The sequence below is a fragment of the Falco punctatus genome (assembly GCF_963210335.1).
Source record: "Falco punctatus genome assembly, chromosome: 1".
Lineage (NCBI taxonomy): Eukaryota > Metazoa > Chordata > Aves > Falconiformes > Falconidae > Falco > Falco punctatus.
Window position 1 is genome coordinate 127480719 of NC_137580.1, and position 23785 is coordinate 127504503.

Genomic DNA, 23785 nt, shown 5'->3' on the forward strand with positions numbered 1-23785 from the left:
GCACGTGGCTGGCGCGGGGGCGGAGCGGCGCCGCCGTCCCGCCGCCGGCCATGGAGGAGTTCCGGCGGGCCTACGCGCGGCTCTGCGTGGCCCCCCAGGAGCCCGTCCTGCAGCGGCTGCGGGAGCTCGGCGCGGCGCCGGGCCGCGGCCGCCTGGACCTGGCAGCGCAGAGCCTCTCGCTGGAGACGTGCGGCGCGCTGGGCCGGCTGCTGCCCGGCGCCGCGCCCTTCGCTGAGGTGGCGCTCGGCGACTGCGGCCTCTGCGAGGAAGGTGGGCGTGGTGGCTTCTTCCCCCGGCGGACGGCCCCCTCACGCCGGGCTAGGCGGGGGGACCGAGGGGTGTCCGGGCACGGCCGGGGGAAGGGCCTCTGCGCCGGGCGGCGCCCCCCGGAGCTGCCCTCTCCACGCCCACCGCTGCTGGGCCGGGGCGGCCAGGGCTGGCGGCGGCTGCCGGTGCAGGGAGGTGCGGGCGACAGCCGGCCGGAGCTGGGCACCGGGCCGCTACACGTCGGAAGTGTGAGGGGCGGGGGCGGGGGTGTGCGGCCGTGGGCCGCCGGGAGGTGCCGGTGACCTGCGCTCCCCCCGGTGCCGCTGCCCGGACTGGAGCCGCGCCCCGCCCCGCCGGCAGCCGCTCCCTCCGCAGCGCGCGCAGGTGGTGCCCGGGCGGGAGCAGCGACCGGCAGGTTTTTTTTTTTTCTACTCAGGTGTAAAACTTCTGTTGCATGGTCTGTGCTCCAACACCTCAGTCAAATCTTTGGATCTGAAGGTGAGTCTGTTCGAACAGAGTGGAGGCGGAGGCGGGAAGGCAGCAGGAGCGGGAGCTGGGTCCCAATTGAGGCGGCCCTGCTGCAGGGCGTTCTGCAGACGTACCTTCTGCAAAGCTCTTGTTCCCGAGTAACTCAGTCCTGGCCTCCTTAACACCATGTTGCGACTTTCTGAAGTTACTTTGTGGCTCATCTTTACCCGTTTTAATTTAGTTACTCTGTTCTGATAGGAAGTTATGACCGTATATGTTTTTGATGGTTATCCCTTGGTCAGATGAGGCGCATGTACACTTTCCTTTGGGTCTCTGCAGTAATCAGTGAGTTACTAGTTGTTTGATTTGCACTTCTGTAGAGTTTATCCAGCTTGCCTGCGTCTTTCAGGTACTCTGGGCTTGGAACTAAGCACCCACTTTCAGAAATGATGATCACTCTACTGCAAGAGTGACTTTCTGTCTGTATTCCTCTGGCACATAGCTATTCCCTTGAATCTACAGTCCCAAACTACACCTTTCTTTCCCATCTGTGCTGGTGCTAGCTGAGCCCTTTTTAATGGCTTGTGTTGAAGTGGTTCTGCCTACCTAGAATCAACATTTTCCATCCCATCGTGGGCTGTGCAGATCCTGTGCTATTCTGTGATTTTTGTGAGCTCCCAGTCGTGATGCCTCATAAGACTAGCGGTGTATGTATTCACCGTTCCCCCCGGGGTCTTTCATTTTCTGGAAAGCTGACTGATACATTAAACAAGTGTTATGTAAACTATCTTTGGCAGGTTGAAATCAGCATTATAGCTGGGGTGCAGCTGGTGGTGTTTGATGGGATAGCTGGACTGGGGCAGGGCATAGCCTACTGACCACCTGGGACTTTTGTTTCAGGGAAATAACCTGCGAAACGTGGGAGCTGAGGCTTTGGGAAAACTTCTTAGGCAGAACAAATCCATCAGGAGGTAAAAACTTGTATCTACCTGTCTTTCTGTTATTCCTGCCAGATGGTGCACAACGTTAGAAAAGGGCCGAGGGTGTTTTTTGTTGGGGTAGTAGGAATGTCAAGTGGTGCTATTTCTTCTAAGGGATGGGATGGGTTAAGGAGTGAGAACTAGAGGTGCCATTTTAGAGGATGCAAGGCCCTAGCACCATCCTGCTCTTTGATACTGGGTCAGTTAGCAGAGCTGGATGTTCAAATGTGTACTGTGATCCAGGTGTGACCTCTTGCAACTGTCTGTTTACTCCTTGAACTCCCATCCTGTCTGATTTTCCCTAGCCTCATCTTGGAATGGAACAGCCTTGGTGTGTGGGAGGAGGGCTTCTCCTTTTTCTGCCAAGGACTGGGAGCAAACAACTTTCTTCAGCAACTGGACCTGCGCAATAACCAGATCAACCATCAAGGGGCTGGAGATCTGGCCATGGCACTGAAACAAAATGCCAGCCTTCAGGAGCTGGGTAAGAGTGACTAGTTCTTTGCCCACCTACATATGTGTGTGCACATGCATACGTCTTCAGATTTGTTGCAGCCTGCCCTGATCTCTGCTAGCTAGTCAGTGTCATTCCCAATTCCTGTCAGTCTGGAGTGCTTTGCAGGCTTTATGCAGGGAGAAGGTCACATCCCCGTGGCCTTTGGAGAGTGGGAACTGTAACTGGAGTCTCTGGAACCACACTGGCAGACGAAGAATTGTGTGCTTGGAGAAGAACAGTTCTTGGTGGAGGAGGGAATGGGTTCATTACCATGTATGGGTGCTGCTGGTGTGCCTCATGCCAGACTCTGAGATTTCACACTTGCTTTGCCCTTAGTAAGGAACTTTGCCAGAATTTCCTTGAGGAAAACACAGTTCTTGATGCCAGTTCTTTCTCATCGGGAGACTCTGGTGGTGGAAGGAAGGCTCGAGAGATGAAAAGAGGCTAATCTGTGTACCTTTTGAACTGTGATGGCTTCCTGCGCTTCACTGCACTTAAGATTCATCCCTGCCTTTCCTGCTTTGTCTGTTGTTCTCTCTCACTCATGCATCTTGAAAAGGGAGATAGTGTTCATCTGTGTTTGTGCTGAGACCATCTGGGATCAGTTTGCTATGCTTGTAGATGTATTGGGAGCATGGTTTCTCTCGAGCCCTGTGCTTTTCAGCAGATGTGTGGCTACCGGGGTGAAAGTTTGCTGTCTTAGTAGATTTGCGTTGGAATAATATTGGGCTTCTGGGTGGCCGAGCTTTGCTGAACTGTCTGCACAGCAACAAGACCCTGAAGAGGCTGGAGCTGGCTGGGAACAACGTTCCTAGTGACATCCTGAAAGCTGTCGGTAAGTATTACTTATTGCACAGGAAAGAATCAGTAACTGCCATTTCACCACTTGAGGGATTTAGGACACTTGCTGCTCCAGAAGAGAGCTAGCTCTCTTCCCCTCCCTTTCTCAACAGCATTTACATGGTGTTAAGTTGGAAGCGTCACTTTTAACCAGCAAGAGGTAAAAAATAATTTGGATTGAACTAGAGATTATTGTGTCATGTGAATGTGGGAGAACTTGAGACTCTAGTTTGCCTCTGAGTAGCCAAGTTTGGATATGGTCAATGCAGCATGTCCTTTGTTGTCCTACCTACAGTGGAGTTGAATGGCTCTCCTGAGGCTGAGGTCTTGACAACCCCATATACACTGTTCTCTTTGGTTCTACCCGCCCCACCTTGTGTCTGTAAGGTGGGAGCAGTCTCTCTACCTGGGCCAGCCTGAGAAGGGCTGCTGTCCTGGTGCTTCTGATAGCCAGGTGTTATTCCGAGTGCTACATCTTCCAGCAGTGCCTGCTGCTCTGTTGTATTAGAAACATGTGCATGCTCTCCTGCTCTCTCTGCATCAGAACAAGCCATGAATCACAACCAAGACCGTGAGACTATCCTGAATGAGACCCAGAACCGAACATACATACTCAGCAAGGAGGTTTTGAGTCTGAAGGATGAGAATACCAAGCAGGTCAGCAGTCTTACACATTGGCAGTTCAAATGGGGCAGCTGGAATCCCATGCTTTCCCTCAGTGTCCCCATGAAACACTCAGTGACAGGATTATTGTGCACTTGAAGTTGCAGGTGCATCTTTATGGGTGGGCACACAGCGTAGTTTAGTAAATTGGGTCCTTCCTCTGAGCTAGGTTGCCCAGGAATCAAATCTGTAGCAGTATGGGTATGGAAACATGCCCTGCTGAGCATATTCGCTCTGGATTCTAGAGGAGTTCTAGTGATTTTTTCACCCATGTTTGTGCTTTATGTTCTTATGCAACTGGTTTGATGTTTTCAAAGTGGTAAAAACCTTGAAATATATCTGCTTTTCTTCTGACACTTAAGGGTGCAGAGTACCTATAGTTGATTACCTCAGTCAGATATGCTGATGAACCCATCAAACCTCTAGTTTGCTTGCTTTCAGTAGAGCAGCTTGACCTGTCTTCAGCTGTCACTAGGAAGAGAAAGATGAGAAATGTAAATGCTTCAAGCTGATGCAGTTAGTTTTCTTACTGATGTTTGCCTTGTTCACAGTTCTTGGATTTGATGGACACTATAGATAAGCAGAGAGAAGAAATAGCCAGGAGTGGCAGGTGAGTTGTATTTCTGAATGCTTTCTGCTCTTTGAAAGAACTGGGTCCTCTCCATTTCCTGGTAAAAATTACCTGTTTGGGTTTCCCCTCCCTTCTTTCTTTTCTTTTTTCCCCCCAAATGCAGGATATCTGCAGCACGAGTCAGCCAGCTGCAGGAAGCATTGGATGAGCAGCACTCTATTATGAACTCACTGAAAGCCAAGTATGGAGGAGAAAAACCTTAGCCTTCCCTCTGTTCTGTGCTGTATAGGCAATGCTGAGCAGAACCGTTCAGAAAAGGGATAATCTTGTAGAGCGCCTGGCTTACTGTTTCGCTTAGTTCTGCAGTAGCATCCAGAAATTATGGTCAGATCAGGCCTTTGGGTTTGTCATGCTAGATATTTAGCTTGCTTTTAAGTAAAATTACAGTGCACTGGTGTAAAAGCAAGTGAATTACAGAGGGTGAAAAGATTAAAAAAAAAAAAAAAAAAAAAGGATTGTGGGGATGGGGACATGTTCCTTGTACAGTTCACAGCCTGGCAAGAGTATGTACCTGCTTCCTCTGGCAGTTGGCAATATCTTTTGAGAACCACTGCAGCTATGGAGGAGCCTGACCAGTAAGACTGTACGCTTAGAAACAATGAGGTCGAGCTGCCTGAAAAGTGTAAGGTTGTGTAAAGCCACGTGCACATGACAGTGATTAGACTTCAAACATCGATGAGCCTGGCTTGTTCTGTTCTGTTGGGTAAAGGTAGTTCCATCATGCCATGCCTCAGTGTGGTCATGTCCCTCATGTACAGATTAAGCAAATCACTCCTGCTACCTGTGTTTAAAATTCTATCCCTAATTGTAAACAACCTTGTAGTGGTGTAAAGTAGCTAGCTTTGTTTTCCTGTGAGAGTGGGCAAATCCTGGAGTGGTCCAGGTGTGGAAAACAGCTCATGGAAGACAACATGGGGAAAATGCAATGAGGCACCAGAACACCAGGCTCTGAGAAGTCCCAGGTCACTTATGGTTTGCAGAGGCTGTTGGGCGCAGAGATATGCAGTGTCTTTTTCCCAGGGGCAACAAAAAAATATAATCACAGAATGGTTTGGGTTGTAAGGGACCTTAAAGATCATCTAATTCCTCCCCCACGCCATGGGCAGGGATACCTTCCACTAGCAGGAATTAAAATACCTCATTTAGCAAGCCTGATGGCATCCACTGCCAAATATGCATTAACATCGTGTACTGTGTGGCACAGAGAGCTCACTGGAAGCGTCTCCTTTATAAGGGACTCTGGAAAGTGTTTCTCTGTATAGGCTGCAGATGACTGAAGCTGCCCTGGCTCTGTCTGAGCAGAAGGTGCACAACTTGGGAGAACTTCTGAATGCTGTAAAACAGGAACAAGCCAGCATGGCTGAGTGCCACTTTATGGAGCTCCAGCAGCAGAAGCAGGTCAGCTGGAAAAGTCCTGGTCAGGTTTGAGAGTAGGGTGCCAGGTCATGCCTGGTTTGTGTAGATTTGGGGGATGCTGAATGGGGTAGGCAAGCGTGACTTTTACAACCATCAGGTAGCCGGTTAACCACAGCTACCATGACAAAAATTCTTGTGTGGATGAGATAGGTGAGTGCTAGGTGTGAAGAGGAGCCATGGTGTTTATGGGGTAGGTGGGATTTAGCTGGATGTGGTGTTGATTGGAGTAGGTTGGCAGTGCAAGAACCAAGATGAGTACAGGTTCTTAATTTTGACTCTGTTTGCAGGAAGGTGCTGTTCGGGAAGGCAAGCTTTTGCATGACTTGTCTGCTGCCAGTGAGAAAAATCTGCTTCTTAGAAACCAGGTAGGAAAGCAAGTCCAAGGCTGAGAAGCGGGAGTTTGGACATGGTTTACTTCTGCTATGTTTATACGTTCTTTACTTTGATCCTTGTTTGTGTGTCTGCTGATTTTTCTGTACAGCCAACTTTCTCTGCTAATAGGAAGAGAAAATCCTTTGTGGTGGTAATTCCCTTGTAGGTGGATGAGTTGGAGAAGAAGTGCAAAGTTCAGCAGGATCAGCTGTTCCAGGTAAAACAAGACCTGACAAACAGAACAGCAGAGCTGAAGCTGCGGGCCATACGGGCTGAGGGTGAGTGGAGGAGCAGAAACGGCACATGGACACCTATGGGTTGGGATTGCTGTCCATGGGTGCAAGGCAGCCAAGGAGAACGGGTAGAAGTGTTTGTGATAGAGTATAGACATAGCCTGCGTGGTATGAATGCTGTAATTGCAATATGCCTGCTTTTAATCTGCAGAACACCTGGAAATGGAGAAGAAAAGATTTAAACAAAGCCTTGAAGACATGGAATCCCTTCGGGTAAAAGAGGTAAGAATGGGCATTCTGCAGCATACTGAGGTTAGTCTTTGATCCTGACATGCAGGTGCAACTGGAGGTCATTGCTGTCAGCTACTCTTAAACAAGTTTAAAAATTAGTGGACTTGGTCTTAACTGTGGGAATAATAGGCCATTTTTACAACCAAAGCCTAGCTGAAGAGATGACAAGACATTCTACTAGCTAGTAAGATTTTGTAAGAGTATGGACCAGAGTGGTACATGATTCTACAAAAGAGGCTTGGAGGCTGGCCCTTGCATCAGGCTTGCGATGCATAGGGGTAATTCTGAATAAGCAGTCCTGTGGTGCTTGCTGACAAAGATGCCTTAATAGAGGAAATTGAGGCATATGTGCTGTATGCAACCAGTCCTTTAACAGGGTTCAGCTTGCCAGTTCCTTCTCTGTTATGTTTCAGGGGGATTCTGTCTGAGTGTGGACAGGACAAGAGGCTGTGATCAATTCTCTTTTGGAGTGTCTATTGACGTGTAGAATCTCTCAAAAATAAAGTTATACGGATAGATTTTTCTGAAGATTTTGAAATCTTGTAAGAAAAGACATAGGCCAGGAAGATTTTAGACACAACTAGAAAATGCACCTCTGGTGTTTCAATACCACTTGAAGATCAGAGCTTGGACTCTGTACCTTTCATCTTGGCCTGGAAGGGATCTCTGTCTGAAGTTCCTAGTTTCTAGAGGGCAGATTCTATCTGCATGACAGTTTCCTAGTGGATCTCTGAGGGAGGTAAGAGTTCTTCTTTGGTGGGAGGTGGGTTAATGAGAGGATGCTCTATCTCATGCCAAATGGCTGTGCTGCTATGCCTGGAGAGACAAGTGGGTTTCTGGCACTTGCTTAAACGGTTTCTATTGCTTTGCAGGTGGGTCATATGACACAGCACATTGAGACCAGTGAACGTTCCATGCAGGACAGGATCCAGAGGCTGGAGGCCATCAGGATAGCTCTGGAGGAGGTGAGAATGGATGCTCCAGGCATCTTGGAATGCTCAGGTAGCAGTGGCAGGAGAAGGCTTCCAGAGGAGGTTTGTGGAATCTTCCATAGCTGGCCTGTGTAAAGATTGTCATGTGCTGTAGGGAGGAACAGGAAATAGCCGTTCACCAGCTAAAATTATTTTTCACTGCTTTGGACTAAGGAAGGAGAAGGTTCCAAGGAGACATTTCTAGAATCTGATTGAACAAAACTGAAGATCCCATTGAACATGGTCAGATTCTTACCAGGATTTGACTTCATGGGTTTCCCATGTGGTTCCAAGTAGTGTAGCCTGGTTTTCCTTATCTGTCCCCCAGCTAGATCCAGCACTGCCTTCTCCTATTCCCCTGTCTTTGGAAAGCTTGACCCATTACTTGCCTTCATATAACTGAAATTCTTATTGATTTTAGATGTCAGTCTTGGGGCGAGAAGAGGTTATGTAGCCTAGGTTTGTTTTCTCTGCCCCTGAGTGAGAGACACAGCTGTGTTACATTGTTGTCTGCAATGGGAAGCTGCTAATGTTTTCTGGTCAGTGTTGCAGGGATGCAGGTTCTCTTGCCTGGAATTATCTTTCATGTTTCTGTGGCAGGAGCTGAGCCAAGTCAAAGCAGCTGCACTTGCTGAGCGAGGCCGTGCTGAAGAGGAGTTAATGAAAGTCCGGAATCAGGCACGGCTGGAGGAGGTAAGAACAAGACCTGTCTGTGGACACTGCCTCTGTGGAAAGGAGTGAATTTGTCTGCCTAGCCTATGTTTTTGTCTTGGGGAATTGATGAGTAACTCCCTGCTCTGGGTTTCACTGGCCTGCAAGTAGTGTGATTTCTGAGGAAGGAGTTCTGAAAAGGCTGCTTTGAATTGTCTCCAGAACATAACCACTGTCCCCACCTGCTCCGTGCTTCCCAGTAGTAACAGAACTGATGTGAATCCTTCTATTTAACAGCAGCTCTCATGGGCTGCTCCTTTCCCTGGACTTAGAGAAATTTCTGCAGGTGGCTACTGCTGCCGGATTTAAAAGTCACTGTAGAACTGAACTTTGTGAAAATGGCAATGAAGTCAACATCCTGTGAAAGGGAACAAGGCGTAAGGAAAATACACCAAAGCTATTAAAGTGTTTACTTACGTGTGACGTCACAAAAGAAAATGCTTTACTGAGTTACAAATGTATAAAAGCTGCTTTGTGTGTGGTGGGACACAGCAGTTGCCTAGCTGCGTGTAGCAGTGCTTCAGAGCCATTTGGGATACAGAGGAAGTGAAGGTAGAGCATTAGTTGTAACCGTTGGCAGTGGCGTTGGTGCTTCTGCCAAGGACATGCCTCTGTTTCTCAGTGAGTGAATTGGCCTTGCAGCGTCTCCACCAGAATGTTTTCACTGGCAACAGAAAGCAGCTTAGATTTACCCCTGAATGCAAGGGCGAAGTGCCTTATCTGTTATGGCTAAGTCCTATGCTTGTTCTTCAGTGCCACTTGACTCAACCAAGGGTTTGCTCAGTTGACAACAAAAAGCTGAGAGTCCCTTTGCAGGAATGGAATGGAACTGATCTATTTTCCTTTGTGTGTTACAGCGGCAACAGCTAGAACACCTAGAAGAGAAGCTGCGGCTGATGACTGAGTCACGAAATGAAGCTCAGAACTGCTGCATTAAGCAAAAACAAATGATTGCTGAAGCCCAAGCCAAAGCCAATCAGTTGAGCCTGCATGCTGATGGACTCAGAAGGCGGCTAGAGGAACTTCAGCAGGTAATTTGGACTGGAGTAGAGATGCAGTCACCGCAGGGCCAAGTTGCTGAAGTTGTTTGGTTATTCATGGACTTTCCTTTGTGTGTCAGGACCTAAAGAGTAAGGAAGAGGAGAAAGTGACAGAGGTGAATAAAGTGAAAGTGGAATTACAAGAGCACATTGGACACCTGCAAGCTGAACGCACAGCACAGGACGGGCTGAGAGAGAAGATTGCAGCCCTGGAAAGACAGCTGAAAGGTGATGGATCCTTTCATGCTTCAAGTGGTAACGCTGACTTATCCAGCATTGGGCCTGGAAGTGAGCTGCGCTTACAGGTGGCGACAGCAATGCTTCCTGCCTGTGCGTACAGTTGTGAATTGTACCCTCCATCCTGATGTATTTGCAGGGACTCTTGTCCTCACTTTATAGAGAGCAAGACTCAGATAACTACCCAGAGCTGCACAGCAAGCAAAGTGTTTGGATTTCCTGCACAGTCAAGTGTAACATCTTGTTTGTGCAAAACCTCTCATGCTGTCTCATACAGCTTCTCTCGTGTGCCTGTGATCGTCCTGCTTCTGTTGCCTTTGCCTGTAACATGTTCTGTCTATTCTAGGGCACCCTAATTTTCGAATGCTGCTCTTATTTCACAGCCCTATCAAGTAGTCACCGTGAGGCACTGCTGGACAAAGAAAGTGAAATCTCTGTGCTGCTGGAGAAGCTGAGAACGAAAGAGGCTGACATCTCCAGGATGAAGGAAGAAGAGGCCCAGCGAGCAAGTTTCTTGCAGAATGCCATCATGGCATATGTTCAGGGCTCCCCCTTGGGAACCCACAGTTCTAGGAAATAAGAGTGTGGCTTAAGGGATCCAGATATCTGCTGTCAGGAAGAGGGTGAGCAACTCGGGTACAGCCTCTTCTAAGTGGGACAGTTTGTCAGAGTGGGGTGACACAAAGGCTTGAAAACACAGAAAATTGTTCTTACTCTTCAGAACTCTTGCTCCCAGCCACATAAAGGAGAGGAGGAAACAACCATCCAGGGCTGGGATAGAGGCTCGTGGATCTGAGTTATGTGGGGCCCTTCCCCTGCACTGCTACTGCATTTGAACTAGTTTCTGTGTCCTTTTATACAGCACCACTCTTTTGTCGGCATGCCCTGTTGTGTTACCGGGGGTTGTATGTTCCCTGGGCAGCGCTCCTTCTGAAGTCTTTTGTCTGGATGCCAGGGCTGTTAACAGTGAAACCTGATGAATGACAGACACCAGCGTTTACAGTTCTGTGTAGGTGGGTGCCATTTCCTTTGCCTATGGGGTCCTGAAGCTACTGCAAACACCAGATCTTACCCAGCTGTGCTTTCATACCCATTGCTTACAGATGGAAGCAGCAGCTGGCTGGGCACACTTTGGCTCTTTTACCTTCCACAGCTCTGGCTGCAGCAATGGGTGGTAGATGCGCATTTGTTATGTATGGAAACAGCTACGCAGAGGGAGACTGCTGTGCAGTGGCTGTCCATATCCATGTTGGGCAGCTGGGCTTTGGCCATGGTTCAAGCCTATACCACACTGACTGGCATGGAAAGGGTGGGGTGGGATGTTGGGGGTCAGCATCTGTGCTTCCTCACTGTGAACTGCAACCATTGGCTGGAGTTCTTGTGGCTAAAATGCATTCGAATTTCATTCTGGTATGACAGACGGCAAAAATGTCCTGCTGGCTTCTCAGAATTGTGGAGCGGACAGTGCCATTTTCTGGGCCTTACCCAGGAGAAGGTGCTTGTGACTCACCGCTGGGGAGCTGCTTCTCAGAGCGCAAAGGGGAGAAGGTGCTTCCTTTTCCTAGCACCACGTGTCCTCACAGTCCTCACGTGGCCTGAGAAAGGGAAGGGATGTAAAGGTCTGAATGGGGGGCAGCGGAGGCCTCTGTCAGGGCAGCACAATAAGAGCCTCCTGCTAGTTTCTGCAGTGAGAGTGTGGTGGGGGAGATGAACTTGTGGTACATGGTTTAAGAGGCAACTGGAAAATGAACTTTTGTGTGAACTGGTTGGTTTATGTTTGTGATTTTTCATACTGGGTTTTGCTCTGCTTTTTTAATAAAGAGCTGCTGCATTTTGCCATAACACTGGGCTGTAACAAGCTGGATGTTTGGCTTGGTGTAGAGGGAGGGCCTCCTGCTGCTTGCTCTCAGGAAGGTCCCGCGTCTGTCCTGGACCTGGGGGGTGGTTACAGGGGGGTGCGGCGTGTGGCTGTAGGTGGCGGCTCCGAGCGGCGACAGAGCCGGGGACCTGCGCGCAGTCACGGGGAGGAGGGAGCCGGTGCTGAACGCGGCGGTCTGCGGGTGCTGGGCAGCAGGGGAGGGAAAAGCAAAGCCTGTTCCTGGCGACACGAGTTGTCGCTGTCCCTGGCGGAGCACCGGGAGAGGAGGCGGCACCCAAAAGCCTCCCGTGTGCAGGGTTTTGCTGCTGTATCTTCGCTGCTCAGCAGCTCGGGGCAGGTGAGATGCAGCCGGGTTTCGAAGCCTCGTCCTGGCGGGTGCGAGTTTCCGAGCAGCGCCGCGGTGCCGTCGTAGCGCGCCCAGCGGCCGGGGCCCCGGAGCGGGCCGAGGGCTGCCCGGGCCGGGAGGATCGGGGGGGGCTGGCTGCAGCGGGGAGGTGGGCAGGACGGTGCTACACTCGCGCTGCGCCTTTCCCTCCCGGCGCCCTTCGCGGGGGGCCCCGCCGGCCGCGGCCGTGGGGCTGCGGCGGGCCCCGGGGGCGGGCGCGGAGCCGGGCCGGCGGCAGACCCCGCCCGACGCCACGGTGGCCCCGCCCCCGCCGCAGGACTCGGCTGGGCTCGGCCGCGCTCGGCTGGGCTCGGCTTGGCTCGGCCCCGCCCCGCCCGCGCGGGCTGTCACTGCGGCGGAGTCGCGGCGGCGCCGCCATCGCGGGCAGATGCAGGCGATCAAGTGTGTGGTGGTGGGCGACGGGTGAGTGCGCGCGCGGCGGCCGCGGGGGGCGGCAGGGCGGCCCCGGGCTTCCGCGGGCCACACAAAGCGGGGCCGGGCCGGGCCCAGCGGTGCGGCGGGGAGGGAGGGCGCGAGGGAGGGCGCGGCGCGGCCCCGCCCCGCGGCCCGGGGGACGAGCTCCGCCGGCGGGAGGCGCGGCCCGGCCCGGAGCGTTGCGGGGCTCGGGGGGGGCGGTGCTCGGCGGCGCCGCGGGGGCCCGGGCTGCGAGCCCGTCACCGGCGGCGGGCGAGGAGCCGGGGCGGGCGGCTGTCGGGGCGGCGAGGCGAGGCCCGGCTGGCGCCGGCGCCTCCTAGCAGAGGAGAGCCGGCCCGGGCCCTGGCGGGCTGTGGCGGCGGCCGGCGCGTCCCTCCCCTTCCTCAAGTTGGTAAACTCTGGGAACCGCCGCCGCTTCGTGGAGGCCGCGGCCAGCCCCCTTGCTGCCTCGGGTGCCCGTGCCCCGCTATTTTTCGTCATCCGAGTGTGGCCCTCTACAAAAGCCTTCCTCAAAGCCTAGACGTTCGCAGGGTTCTCTTACATCTCCTTTTGTTGTTTGTGCTCTGAGTTGACACACGATGCTGTTTCTGGTTGCACCGTGTGCCTCTTGTCATCCTGTTTGCTGTCTGTAGGCTTTTCCTATGTGCCTTTTTCTGGGAACACGTCTGCATGCAAGATGCAGGCATGCAGTAGATTTATGATGCTTCGTAACTTCTAGCTTATCCTGTGTATTTTTCCTCACAATTCCTATTTGCTTTTCTGATTGCCACAGCAAGCAACAGAGATGAGATTCAGAGAACTGAATGTGAACTGGTCTTAGGCAGCAACTGGTCTTTCCATCTTCCCATGCTTGCCACCCCCTCAAGTACACATTTGGAGCAAGGCCTTCCAGGTGCTAGCCTGTGGGGGTACAGAGGGGAGCAGGAGAAAGAGCCACCCACCAAAACAGCACAGCCATACTGAGGAGGGGAGAGCAATGACTGGGAGCGCAGCATGTTGGAGATGGGCTTCGGCTGAACGTTTGCAGTCCGGTCTTTGGCTATAAGATCAAATTGACAGTGCAGAGGCTAAATGAGCTCTGATACTGAAACACTGCTTCATAGATGTGTGTCTTTTTTGTGAATTGTGTGACTTCCGTGTTTGGTGGTAGGGGGATTGCTGATCAGGAGGAAAGTCGGTCTGGTCAGCGTGCGGTTCCTTGTACAACCTCCCTGTTCTCCAAAAGAGAGGATCTGGTCCAGGGGAAAAGTTGTGTGGATTACTATAGCGGTTCTCGCTGTGCTTTGTATCAGTCAGCCTGGTGCAGTACTGCAGGGTCCCCTGGGGCCTCTTACTCCTGAAGTCTTTCCTTATGTCACTGTTACAGGCTTTGGTAGAGAGTACATATCTTTGGTGGCTATACAGCTTCCCTCAGGCACCTAACTGCTTGCCCTGTCACTGGCACTTGCAATCTGTTTCTCTGGAAGGTTGTCTGCAGTTCGCAACTTTCACAGGGATAAAGAGTTTTTTTATGCTCCTCTGTTCTTATAACTAAGCTTTTCCCTTATGCTACAGGGCTAACTAAAGCTGATATGCTTACACCATTGCCAGGCAGGCCCAACCCCTGCCGGCTGCCAACACTGCACTGACCAATCCCACCTGCTTTCAGCAAAGCCCTGAGCTGGTATTTTGAGCGATCTACATTGATCACTTTCCAGACTGACAGTGGTCCATTTGAAAGTTCATTTTTGTTCATGGATACTTATTTTTCCACCTTTGTATTTATTGATGTTGAATTCCCATGTCTGAAGGAACTTGAATAATTCCATGTCACTACGGTTTTTTTCACCTCGTTGTTTACCCATTTTGCTAAGTTACTATGGATGTGTTGAGCCCAGCACAGAATCCTAACTTACTTTCTCTCTTTTGGTTCCTGGAACAGCTATATTTTGCCTGATGTTTTGCTGAGGCTGAGGCGGGGAGGGGGGCGGTGGTAGTGGGAGAGAGCAGGATCAGGTAAGTGCTTAGGCAGGGTGCACGTTGTGAGTTCAGGCCTGGTTCCTGACAGCTGGAGGATTCCAGCCTGCTACAGGTTCATTTTCTCATGGGGTAACTTTTCAGCTAATCGCTTTTTTGGGTGGGGGGACGAGTTTTACTGCCTCAGTGTTTCCTGCTGTAGCCTTCTTTACACCTTTCGCTCTTATCCTCTGCAGAGCTGTAGGGAAGACCTGCTTGCTGATCAGTTACACCACAAATGCCTTTCCTGGAGAATACATCCCCACTGTGTGAGTAACAGCCTTGAGCTTCAGTTGCTTTTTGCTCTATGTATGTGTGTGTAAAAGCTGGTTTTATAGGTGAGGAGAAGGCTGTCCCAGATCAGACTGTGGACTTCGCAGAGGAGAAGGATGCTAGTGGTATGGCTGTGTATGTGACCAGGGCAGACTGTTCCTACCGGAGCTGTGTGGCAGTGTCCTCTCCTGATTCACCACTCCATTGGATTTTGTATAAAGAGATGTGTGGGTCACAACAAGGCTGTCACTGATAGGGACTCTTCCTTGGCAGGTTTGATAACTATTCTGCCAATGTCATGGTAGATGGAAAGCCAGTGAACCTAGGCCTCTGGGATACAGCAGGGCAAGAGGATTATGACCGACTGCGGCCTCTTTCCTATCCACAGACGGTGAGTGCTGGGTTTGGACTGGCTTGTAACTGCTCCCTCTTGGAGACAGGGAGGCTCCCAAGGACAGCCAGGCTTCTTTGCTTTGAGGAAAGTCTTAACTTCCTGCAGCTGCAGCCATTATTCTGGTTAAGAAGTGTCACAGCTGGATTTCTCCTAAGACATGGTCCTGTTCTAGTCCCTGCTTCATAACAAGTGTTTGAACGTGTATTGTGCCATAGGGAGACTCAAGTGAAAGGAATGGTGTGGGGCTGCCATGCAGCCGAGCCATGTTCCATATTCCCATTCTCTCAGCAGCACAGCTTGCTGTTGGGCTGCACTAGCAGCATTTCCTTGGCTGTAGCAATTCTTACGTGGCCCCCCTACCAGGGGTGAAGCTTATAGCACTGTTAAGGTATTTGTGGTCGCAGGCTCTTCACATGCAGAGCCCCCAGTACTGTAAAAGAAGATGAAGTCATATGCTCAAAGTCTGTTCCTCCCTTCTCTGGTTTAGCACTGTTAATGGGGAAGAATTTAACAGCCACAGTCCTTGCTTGTGTGAAGAGGTTGACCTCTATAAGGGTCCCTCTCCACCCTCCCTCCATTATGTCTATCTGTTTCTTTCTACACGGCTGACCCTCTTTTTTTCCACACAGGATGTTTTCTTGATCTGCTTCTCCCTTGTGAGTCCAGCCTCCTTTGAGAATGTCAGAGCCAAGGTAAAGTATTCTCCTTCTGGATGAGAGTGGAAGGGAGGAACCAGTGAAGTCCCCTGCCCCACCCAGCACCACACCTACAAGCCCAAAATTTCTAGCAGTCCTGTTTTGATAAGGGAGGGTCATAGTCTGCAGGTTTTAAGAGGGGCCTACTTTTCATTCATGGCTTCTTTGGCCTATGTTTTTGCCTTTTTGAGTCTGCATCTTAAAGGAGGTAAGGTATGTCCTAGAAGCTAAAATGCAGTTAAGGGAAGTGCTGTGTGCAGAGTTGGCTGGCACTGGCTGTCATGATTCCATGTCTCAGTGCCTTTATTATTACATCTGCACTGATCTCTTCTGCAGAGCATACTCAGAACTGTAGGTGGAAGCCTCCTGTTTAGGTGTTGCCACCATGTCAGACAGTAGCAAAATCCTTGTTCCTGATAGTAAATGCATCCTCGTGGTTGCATCTACTGCTACAGCTACTTTTCTTACCACACCTCTCTGTTTCAGTGGTACCCTGAGGTCCGACACCATTGCCCAAATACACCTATCATCCTGGTTGGCACCAAGCTGGACTTAAGGGATGATAAGGACACCATTGAAAGGTTACGTGATAAGAAACTGGCCCCCATCACCTACCCTCAAGGTTTGGCCATGGCTCGGGAGATTGGTGAGTCTCATGTGCTGGCAGATCTCTATGGCATTGAGCTTTTTGTTTTGGAGTGGGTGAGGGACAGCATGTCCTGGTAGTACCAGAGTGGTTGAGCTGGAGCTCTCTTTCTCCTAGGGTCAGTAAAGTACCTCGAGTGCTCTGCCCTGACACAGCGGGGCTTGAAGACGGTGTTTGATGAAGCCATCCGGGCTGTGCTCTGCCCACCGCCTGTGAAGAAGCCTGGCAAAAAGTGTACCGTGTTTTGAGGGCTGTGGCCTAGGTGCTGGCTCAGCATGTTGTCGTCCTCTGACAGATTGCATATTAGCTGGGTGTTTCTGGAGGGGGCTGGGATGTGTAGGGCCCTTCATCATGTACGAAGTCAGTGTTTTTTAAATGTCTCTTTGATTTAACGTCAGTGTTGATGTGAAGGGGCAGCGGGGGCAGGAGACTAGCTGGGGGCTGTGCAGCCCCCAGGGGAGGTACTATGGGGAAGGCAAGGTAGCTCCTTTGGGCAACAGGCTGTTTTGGCTCTCCTGAACTCAGAGCTGAAAGGGCTGAGACATTCATTCTGTCCTGGAAACACCTGGTTTCAACCTGCAGGTGAAACAGGTGGTGGAGATCCTTGTGGGAGTGGGGTGGGAGCTAGTATGAGTGGTGCTGAATGGCAAGAGCAGTGGGAGACTGGTAGGGTCTCCTTGCCCAGCCTACTGTGGCTAATAGTAAACAAACTGGTGCTCTAGCAGATACGTGCCTGAGACTGTTAAAAGAAATCATAACCAGCCCCAGAAGGGGTGGAAGTAAGTGAGATACAAAGCTGAAGAACTAATCATTAGGTGCTTTACTGAGTACTAGCCAAATTCTGTGAGTGAAACAGCTCTGTGCAATCGATGTATTTGCCTTTTCGTGTGTGCAAACCCTAGGACAGCGTGGTGCTGCTCCCCCGCATCAGTCCTTAGCAGCGCCTCCCCCCTCCCCCCCAGATCCAGTCTCTGCAGAGCAGGGCTGTGGTTGTTGCCTCTGTTTTGTTTTTTTTCTACTAAAGACAGCAAAGGAAGCAATGAGGAGTCTGCTAACTTCTTCTTTCCCTTCCCACTTAAAGTGCAGGTGGGCTCTATAGATTTGGATGGAATAGGGAGAGCTTCTGAAGGGTTGTGGGGGGGGAACAGGGTTGGAAGAAAGACAGGTCCAATTTCTAATCATCATGTAGAGTGACGAGATAAAACCTTATTTGGTGCAATAAACATTCTCCATGACGGCGTATGTGAACTTTATTACATAGCAGCCTTCTAAAGGTAATTTTCTGCCTCACTTCTCATAAAGGTTCCAGCCCTGCTGTCCCTCTTCTCCAGCAGGACTGGGTCTGTGTCACCGTTTTCTATTGAGTTTACATCTATGCAGTACTAGTATGACAAGGCCAGGTGTGAAATGCAGATGTCATCTTAGGAGACAAGAAATCCCCCATCAACCATCAGTGAGCTGCCAGTTGTCATAGCACTCTTATCACTCAGCAGGAAGAGAATGCTGTTCACCACATCATCCACCTCTGGAATCAAACACAGAGAACATCTAATGCACCCCTCAAATCATACTAGAAAAACAAGCATCCCAAAAGGTATGCCTTTGACCTCTATGTGTAATTGGAGCAGGGAAAAATCTCTGCCCCCAAACTCCGCTTGATGCAGTGCACAGGACAGTGTGGCTGGGAACTAGACATCAGAAAGTCCTTGTTGTGATCAAATGATACTTAGTTCACAGCAAGCACCTATGGTCCCCTCCCAGTCATATTTATGAACAGTACAGTAAGTGCATTTCAGTTGTCCTAAGATGAGAAGGCTGTAGAAGGGGGCAGATGAGGTTGACTTCTTCCCCTGTCCTCAACAAATCCCTTGGGAATTCAGTCACAGCCATTCAGCAGAGCTGTGACTGCCCACAAAAGCAGCAAGGTATTTGTGGCTGTGATGGCAGTTAGAGGTAAGGCTTGGATATGACGAAAGAGACCAGGCTGGGAACAAATTTACACCACTGACCTGCAAACTTTCCCAGTGGAATCCGATTAATCATGGCAGCAGATTTCTGAGGGTCACTCCAGTTAATTCTCCCCATGTCAGTCATAACCACTGTGGGGTTCACAGTGTTCACCCTAATCTGGGACCAAGAACAACAAACAATCTAACTAGACTGCTCTGAGAGGAAATGCACTCTAAGAGGCTCAGCTTTCATGCTTTTCTCTCTCTCAGCAAGAATCCTACCTTGTGGGGTCCCAGTTCCATTGCCATTACCTTGCTCAGCATATCCAAAGCACTTTTTGTGGAACCTTCAAGAGAAGGGAAGAACAGGAGGCATGTAAGTGCATAGCACCTGATCTGGAATGCACAGAAGTATTTCACTGCCCAGAACTGGCAGCTGGCAGCTTTGGTGGCTGTGGGTCTCTGGCTAGTCGAAAACAAAAGGAGCACTGCTAAAGCTACACATACTTACAGTAAACAGCATGATCCTGCAGAGCACGCTGAGATGCCTGGCTAGAGACGTTTACGATAGCACCTGGCACCCCGTGTGCAATCATCTGTCGAGCAACAATCTGGGGGGGGCAGGGTGGGGAGCAAACAAAACAAAAAAGGGATGCCAGAATCTTAATAGGAGAAATCATCATTTCATTCAGCAGGAATCTTGCTGGGGTGTTATGGTAGCCAAAAGATCAAAAACATCCAGAGGAGGCAAGTCCTCACTGCCTCCCACTTAGAAGAGTGAGTCAAAGCAAGAGAGCGGAGGGGCCGTACATACAAATTGTCAGGTTAACTCTGGATTGCAGTCCCTTTAGCCCCCACAGAGACACTTATCTCTGCTGTGCAGAACAATGTAGTCACTGGTGCTCGAGGAGACAACTGCAATGACAATTCTTCCTCACCTGGGAAATGTGAAGCACAGCTCCAAAATTCACATCAAAAGACCTACAAATAAATCAAATTTAAAAGTTACGGATGGTTGGAGGCCAGGCCAGAGAGCAGTTGTTTTGGAAGGCAGCGGAGGACAAGTGCTGCTGTTATCTTGGAAACACTGGTGATACTCTAGAATGTGGACAGAAACGCCAAGCCAACTGGCTAGCAGGAATGGCTAGGCATGCTTTTGGCAATAAAAGCTAGTTTAGTGTGCAGGAGGGATTTGCAGGTGCACTCGTGTATCATCACATTTCTAGCAGGACTCTGTTCTTTAGCAGACTAACATAATTCCTCTATTAAACAGTAACCCCTGGGCCTTGGCCAGTGACTCTTCAGTCAATCAAACTTTTCATGCAGTTTTAAAGTAGCTGTAAGATAGGTAGAAGCAGCTTTTCTTCCTCTGCCACATCATCCTTCCTTGGTCAGGCTTTTACCTGGTAGTTCTGTGGAACAGCCTTAGTAGAATCCGTACATTTTACGTTCTAGTCACAAATGAATCCCTTATTATAGACCCACAACAGCCACTCTTGATGTAGGGTCAAAGCATGACCCACTTTCTCAGAGGAAGGAGACTCACCATATCCTGTATCCTAAAGTTTACCCCCTGAACTGGAACTACAGGTCTTCTGAGAGAAAAAAAAATATCATGTTGTTGCAGTAAGCAAATTTAATTTCCCACCGTGACAGTATTTTACTGCCTTACCTGGCTTCGTCTTCTCTATATCCGATTTGTCTTACTGACAACTGTCTCTCAACTTAGCAGAGACCGAGTCGGGGCCAGATGGGGAGCCCGGTGTGAAGAGCAGCAAAAAGCCCCTCTGTGCTGTGGTGGCTGGGTGGCCTGTGCCCCTCACCTCTGCCCCACAGATGGGCAGGCTCTGGTTATGCCGTTACCGCAATGGCCAGCGTTGGGCGCGCTCTCCTGGGGCGGTGACAGGGTGAACAGGGCGCAGAGACCAGCACACGGCCGCGAGTGGAACGGTGGGCGCCGCTGCCCGCTCCCTTTCCTCTCCTGGGAGACCAGGTTTTGGGAGGCTCTGCCGCGGGCTCGGCGGCCACGGCTCTGCCAAGGCGCAGCAGCCCGCGCCTCTCCGCGGGTCGGGAACTCACCGCTGCAGGGCCGCCCGCGTCACCTCCAGGAAGGGCTGCAGCACGGCCACGGCCGCGTTGTTCACCAGCAGCTCGAAGGGCCCCGCCGCGCTCAGCGCCGCCGCCGTGGCCTCCCAGTCGGCCAGGTCCAGGCAGAGGGCCTCGATGCCGGGGAACTGCGGGGAGGGCGGCCTCCGTGGGGCGGGGCGCCGGAGGGGGCCCGGCTGAGGGTTACCGGGGGGGGGGGGGGCAGGGGAGGGCACTGCCGGGCCCCTCGGGGTCGGGGGGGGCCCGGGGCGGCCGGTACCTCTCTCACGAGGCTCTCCAGGTCCGCCGCGGTGCGGCTCAGCGCGGTGACGCGGGCCCCGGCCTTGCTCAGAGCCACGGCCACGGCGCGCCCGATCCCTGCGGGAAGACGGCGTCAGCCCCGGCCCCCCGGCCCGGCCCGGCCCGGCCCGGTCCCCCCCGGCCGCCCACCTTTGCCGGCCCCAGTCACCAGGGCCCGGCGGCCGCGGAAGCTGAGGTGCGACTCCATGCTGCGGGCTGCGGGCAGGGCGGTGCCCGCGAGCGGGGCGGGCCTAGCGGCGGGGCCTGGGCGCTGCTCCTCGACTGAGACACCTGCCGGGAGGAGTGGGCTTGGGCCTCCCTGGGGGTCACGGCGAGAAGCCGCCCCGGTTCCCCGGCCAGGGGCGGGCACGTAGAGGTTAATTTTCCGGGCTCCGAGTCTCACCGAAGGGCCGAAGCGGGAGGCCACGGCGACCGGGCTGTTCACCGCGGGGGGCAATACCGGCCCTGGCGGCTGCTGGAGGCCCTGATGGCGACTGCTGGAGCCCGCCGGCCGCCCTGCTCCGTCGGTGCCTGGCACATCGGCAGCCGGCCCCGCCTGCTCGCGGCCCTGTCATCGCCCCAGCCACAGCGGCCACGCGCTGGAAGGCTCGACGGAGCGGGGCAGGGGGAGCCCGGGGCCACCGGTAACCGCACCGCACAAGGCCAGGGCAGCCCCCCGCCAACAGGCCTGTCTGTGCTGCTACCTAGCCCAGCCCACTACTGCTTTTCCTAAATTTAAGAGCTCCTATGGCACATTTAGTAAGTGCAGAAACAGAAGTGCTAAGACAAGTTAACAACAATTAACTTACTCCTTATTTCAGTTCTTCTACTTCACTCTTAAGTCATCATCTGCAATGATCCATCACATCCATATTTGTTTCCCTGAACAGTAAAGTCATGTAACGCATGTGGGTTTTGGCCATTTGGCATCACAACAGCCTGACAGGAGGGTTTATGGTCCATAACATGACAAAACACAGCTTTTGACATATTTAAATATTTATTTTATAGAACCACTTTAAGTGTGAGACTGTAGCTTGATTAAAAAGCTGCATCCTGATATATCCACACAGCCTACTGCATTGTCAACACAAGAAACCTTAAAAAGAAGCTTGGACACATGGAACGGTTCCCTATTGCCATGCAGGAGAATGTAGTCCTTTTCCAGTTTAGTAAATGCCCTGCCAACTCAGAGCATACTGCCTCTTTGGCACACCTAGTTTGGGTGACCAGTGACTACAGTGTGAAACTTCTACTACTTGGTTTTGCTACCATCCATAAAAAGCAGTGTCCTTTTTGAACTGCAGTTTGCCACATAATCACTGCCCAGTCCATGCTGTCTATGGTACCTTACAAGGGGCTGCTACTAGTGAAAGGTGAAGAAAAGCTCCAAGAGGATAGCTCACTATCAGTGTTCGAAGACAAAAATCTCATCAAGAACTCATGAAGTTTCACAGCTTTCTGCTACAGGAGGTTGAAAACAAGAGCATAACCAGTGTTCTTGTTTTGTTTTTAAAGTACTTATATAGATACCAGGAATCTCCAGAGCAATTAACAACAAATCATTAAACCATAGGATGCCTCAGCTCTAGTGAGCAGAAGACCTAATACAGAGGTAGAACATACCACAACCCACTGTTCCACAAGTCCCCCTGTTTTCTGTAACAGGCTGTCTGTGTTACAGGTGTACTTGTCACAGAACAGCCACTGTACTAGCTGGACTTAGATCCAATTGCCTGCACATTCTTATTCCCATACCTCATAGCCACTTCAGTAGAGAAGAAGGAAAGGAGAAATTTAAGAACGAGCTGCAGGACTGCAGTAAGTAGCACTCAGCTTGTTTGCTTCTCACTGGAATTAACTAGAATCATGCAGAGAGAACAGTGTACCCAGGTAAATGCTGAAAGGTTTGTGTTAAAAATAGAGTGCGGGGAACAGTGTGTTTCAGGAGGCTGACACCTCTGCTAAATTTCATACTTGAATACACTGCAGGCATTTGCTTACATTACACCACTTTTCAAACAGCAGGAAGTTAAGCAACTAGCTGAAGTCCACAGTACAGCTCAGCACAGCTATTTAGAAATCTGAAACTTTTTCTAGGTCCACATTCTAGCCATTAATCATCATTCCAGGTTATGCAATGTCACTCTATTATTCTCCTCTTAATTCAGTCTCAGACTTTAGCACTAAACCAGCAAGTATTTGCTGAAGAGTTTGTGAAACAGTGGTTTTGCAAAGTTTTTTTTTTTTATGCTGTTCTTCATGTCAGGTAGGGATTGCATATGGCTGAAATTTGGGCTAACAGGAAAGGAAGTGTATGGAGCCCCATTTCTTCCACTTTCAAAACTAAGCTTATTTAAAAAGCAGCAGCAGGTGATACTGCTACAGCATTGAACTTCTGCCTTTGTGAGTGTGCAGTCTGCATTTTACTGATGGCATGAACTATTTACTGAAACATGAAGAAGTAGAGTAAAAATAACCACTGATCTAGTCCTTAAGGTAACCAAAAGTTTATCTGAAGAAGCTGAAGTGGAGTAACCACAATCATACAATAAAGGTCCTCAAATTATACCATTGAAAACTTCCTTGGGGCATTACAGCTATCTAGCATTCCTCCTGCCTCACAGGCAGCAAAAGATACAGCACAACTTCAGACACAGGGCACATTTCATTGACCAGTGAGCATGCTCTGGCTCATACTACCTGCTGTGGGCAAAGCAGGAGAAATGATTACCATCTAGTCTGGCAAATATTTCTTCAGTATCAAATATCAAGGGAACAGTCTTGGACCTGGCAGACCACCATTATAATCAACAGCTACTGCAATTCAGCTGGTAAGAGCACCAAGTCTGACAAACACCTCCATGGGAGGTACACATGGACTACAGGAGAGAATGCACACTGTAAGCAACTTACCCAGTCCTGAATGAGCTTACCCTTAACACAGGGGTTTCCCCATGACAAAGGCTTTCAGCTTCGTTTACCCTAGTGATTCCAGGATTTCTGGTGTTTCCAAACAGACCCTATTCTGGCCCACAGGTGGGGTTTTAATATGGCAGGCCACAGAAGCTCTTAAGTAATACTGTTCCCAAGAAAGGTGAATGAAAACTTCCCCTCTCTTGTCACCATGGGG

At 50.9% G+C, this 23785-nt stretch overlaps 3 protein-coding genes across 6 annotated transcripts; 2 read left to right on the forward strand and 1 right to left on the reverse strand.

Moving 5' to 3' along the window:
• Position 1: 1 nt before the first annotated feature.
• Positions 2–11376, forward strand: LRRC45 (leucine rich repeat containing 45). 3 transcript variants are annotated; one of them, XM_080373849.1, is made up of 17 exons: positions 4–270; positions 704–765; positions 1636–1706; positions 2021–2199; positions 2915–3046; positions 3596–3708; positions 4266–4324; positions 4449–4526; positions 5608–5743; positions 6049–6126; positions 6300–6411; positions 6578–6648; positions 7530–7622; positions 8229–8321; positions 9197–9370; positions 9460–9607; positions 10000–11376. In XM_080373849.1, the coding sequence occupies exons 1-17, from the start codon at positions 51–53 to the stop codon at positions 10194–10196; spliced, it is 2016 nt and encodes a 671-aa protein (XP_080229975.1). In that variant the 5' UTR covers positions 4–50; the 3' UTR covers positions 10197–11376. The 3 variants fall into 3 exon arrangements, with proteins under 3 accessions (XP_080229977.1, XP_080229975.1, XP_080229976.1); XM_080373850.1 differs by having other exon boundaries at positions 6–270; positions 2918–3046; XM_080373851.1 differs by lacking the exon at positions 4449–4526 and having other exon boundaries at positions 2–270.
• Positions 11377–12146: 770 nt separating this feature from the next.
• RAC3 (Rac family small GTPase 3) lies at positions 12147–17554 on the forward strand. Of its 2 annotated transcripts, XM_080373892.1 has the most exons (6): positions 12147–12303; positions 14508–14579; positions 14857–14974; positions 15607–15669; positions 16159–16318; positions 16436–17554. In XM_080373892.1, exons 1-6 carry the CDS (start codon positions 12269–12271, stop codon positions 16564–16566), a joined length of 579 nt encoding a protein of 192 aa, XP_080230018.1. In that variant the 5' UTR covers positions 12147–12268; the 3' UTR covers positions 16567–17554. The 2 variants fall into 2 exon arrangements, with proteins under 2 accessions (XP_080230018.1, XP_080230019.1); XM_080373893.1 differs by lacking the exon at positions 14508–14579.
• Positions 17551–21878, reverse strand: DCXR (dicarbonyl and L-xylulose reductase). Its single transcript, XM_080373879.1, has 9 exons — positions 21056–21878; positions 20803–20943; positions 20633–20730; positions 20347–20501; positions 19206–19248; positions 18779–18878; positions 18550–18614; positions 18328–18445; positions 17551–17843 (listed from the first exon to the last, which is right to left on the reverse strand). The coding sequence occupies exons 1-9, from the start codon at positions 21225–21227 to the stop codon at positions 17740–17742; spliced, it is 996 nt and encodes a 331-aa protein (XP_080230005.1). The 5' UTR covers positions 21228–21878; the 3' UTR covers positions 17551–17739.
• Positions 21879–23785: the final 1907 nt, after the last annotated feature.

Coding starts and splice junctions, on each gene's coding strand:
- RAC3 (XM_080373892.1), top strand. CDS start 12,269: ATGCAGGCGATCAAGTGTGTGGTGGTGGGCGACGG. Junction 14,975..15,606: donor CTCTTTCCTATCCACAGACG/GTGAGTGCTGGG, acceptor TTTTCCACACAG/GATGTTTTCTTGATCTGCTT. Junction 15,670..16,158: donor TTGAGAATGTCAGAGCCAAG/GTAAAGTATTCT, acceptor TCTCTGTTTCAG/TGGTACCCTGAGGTCCGACA.
- LRRC45 (XM_080373849.1), top strand. CDS start 51: ATGGAGGAGTTCCGGCGGGCCTACGCGCGGCTCTGCGTGGCCCCCCAG. Junction 271..703: donor CTGCGGCCTCTGCGAGGAAG/GTGGGCGTGGTG, acceptor TTTTCTACTCAG/GTGTAAAACTTCTGTTGCAT. Junction 2,200..2,914: donor TGCCAGCCTTCAGGAGCTGG/GTAAGAGTGACT, acceptor TTGCTGTCTTAG/TAGATTTGCGTTGGAATAAT.
- DCXR (XM_080373879.1), bottom strand. CDS start 21,227: ATGACAGGGCCGCGAGCAGGCGGGGCCGGCTGCCGATGTGCCAGGCAC. Junction 18,879..19,205: donor CTGTGCTTCACATTTCCCAG/GTGAGGAAGAAT, acceptor TGCCCCCCCCAG/ATTGTTGCTCGACAGATGAT. Junction 18,446..18,549: donor TGGAACTGGGACCCCACAAG/GTAGGATTCTTG, acceptor TCTTGGTCCCAG/ATTAGGGTGAACACTGTGAA.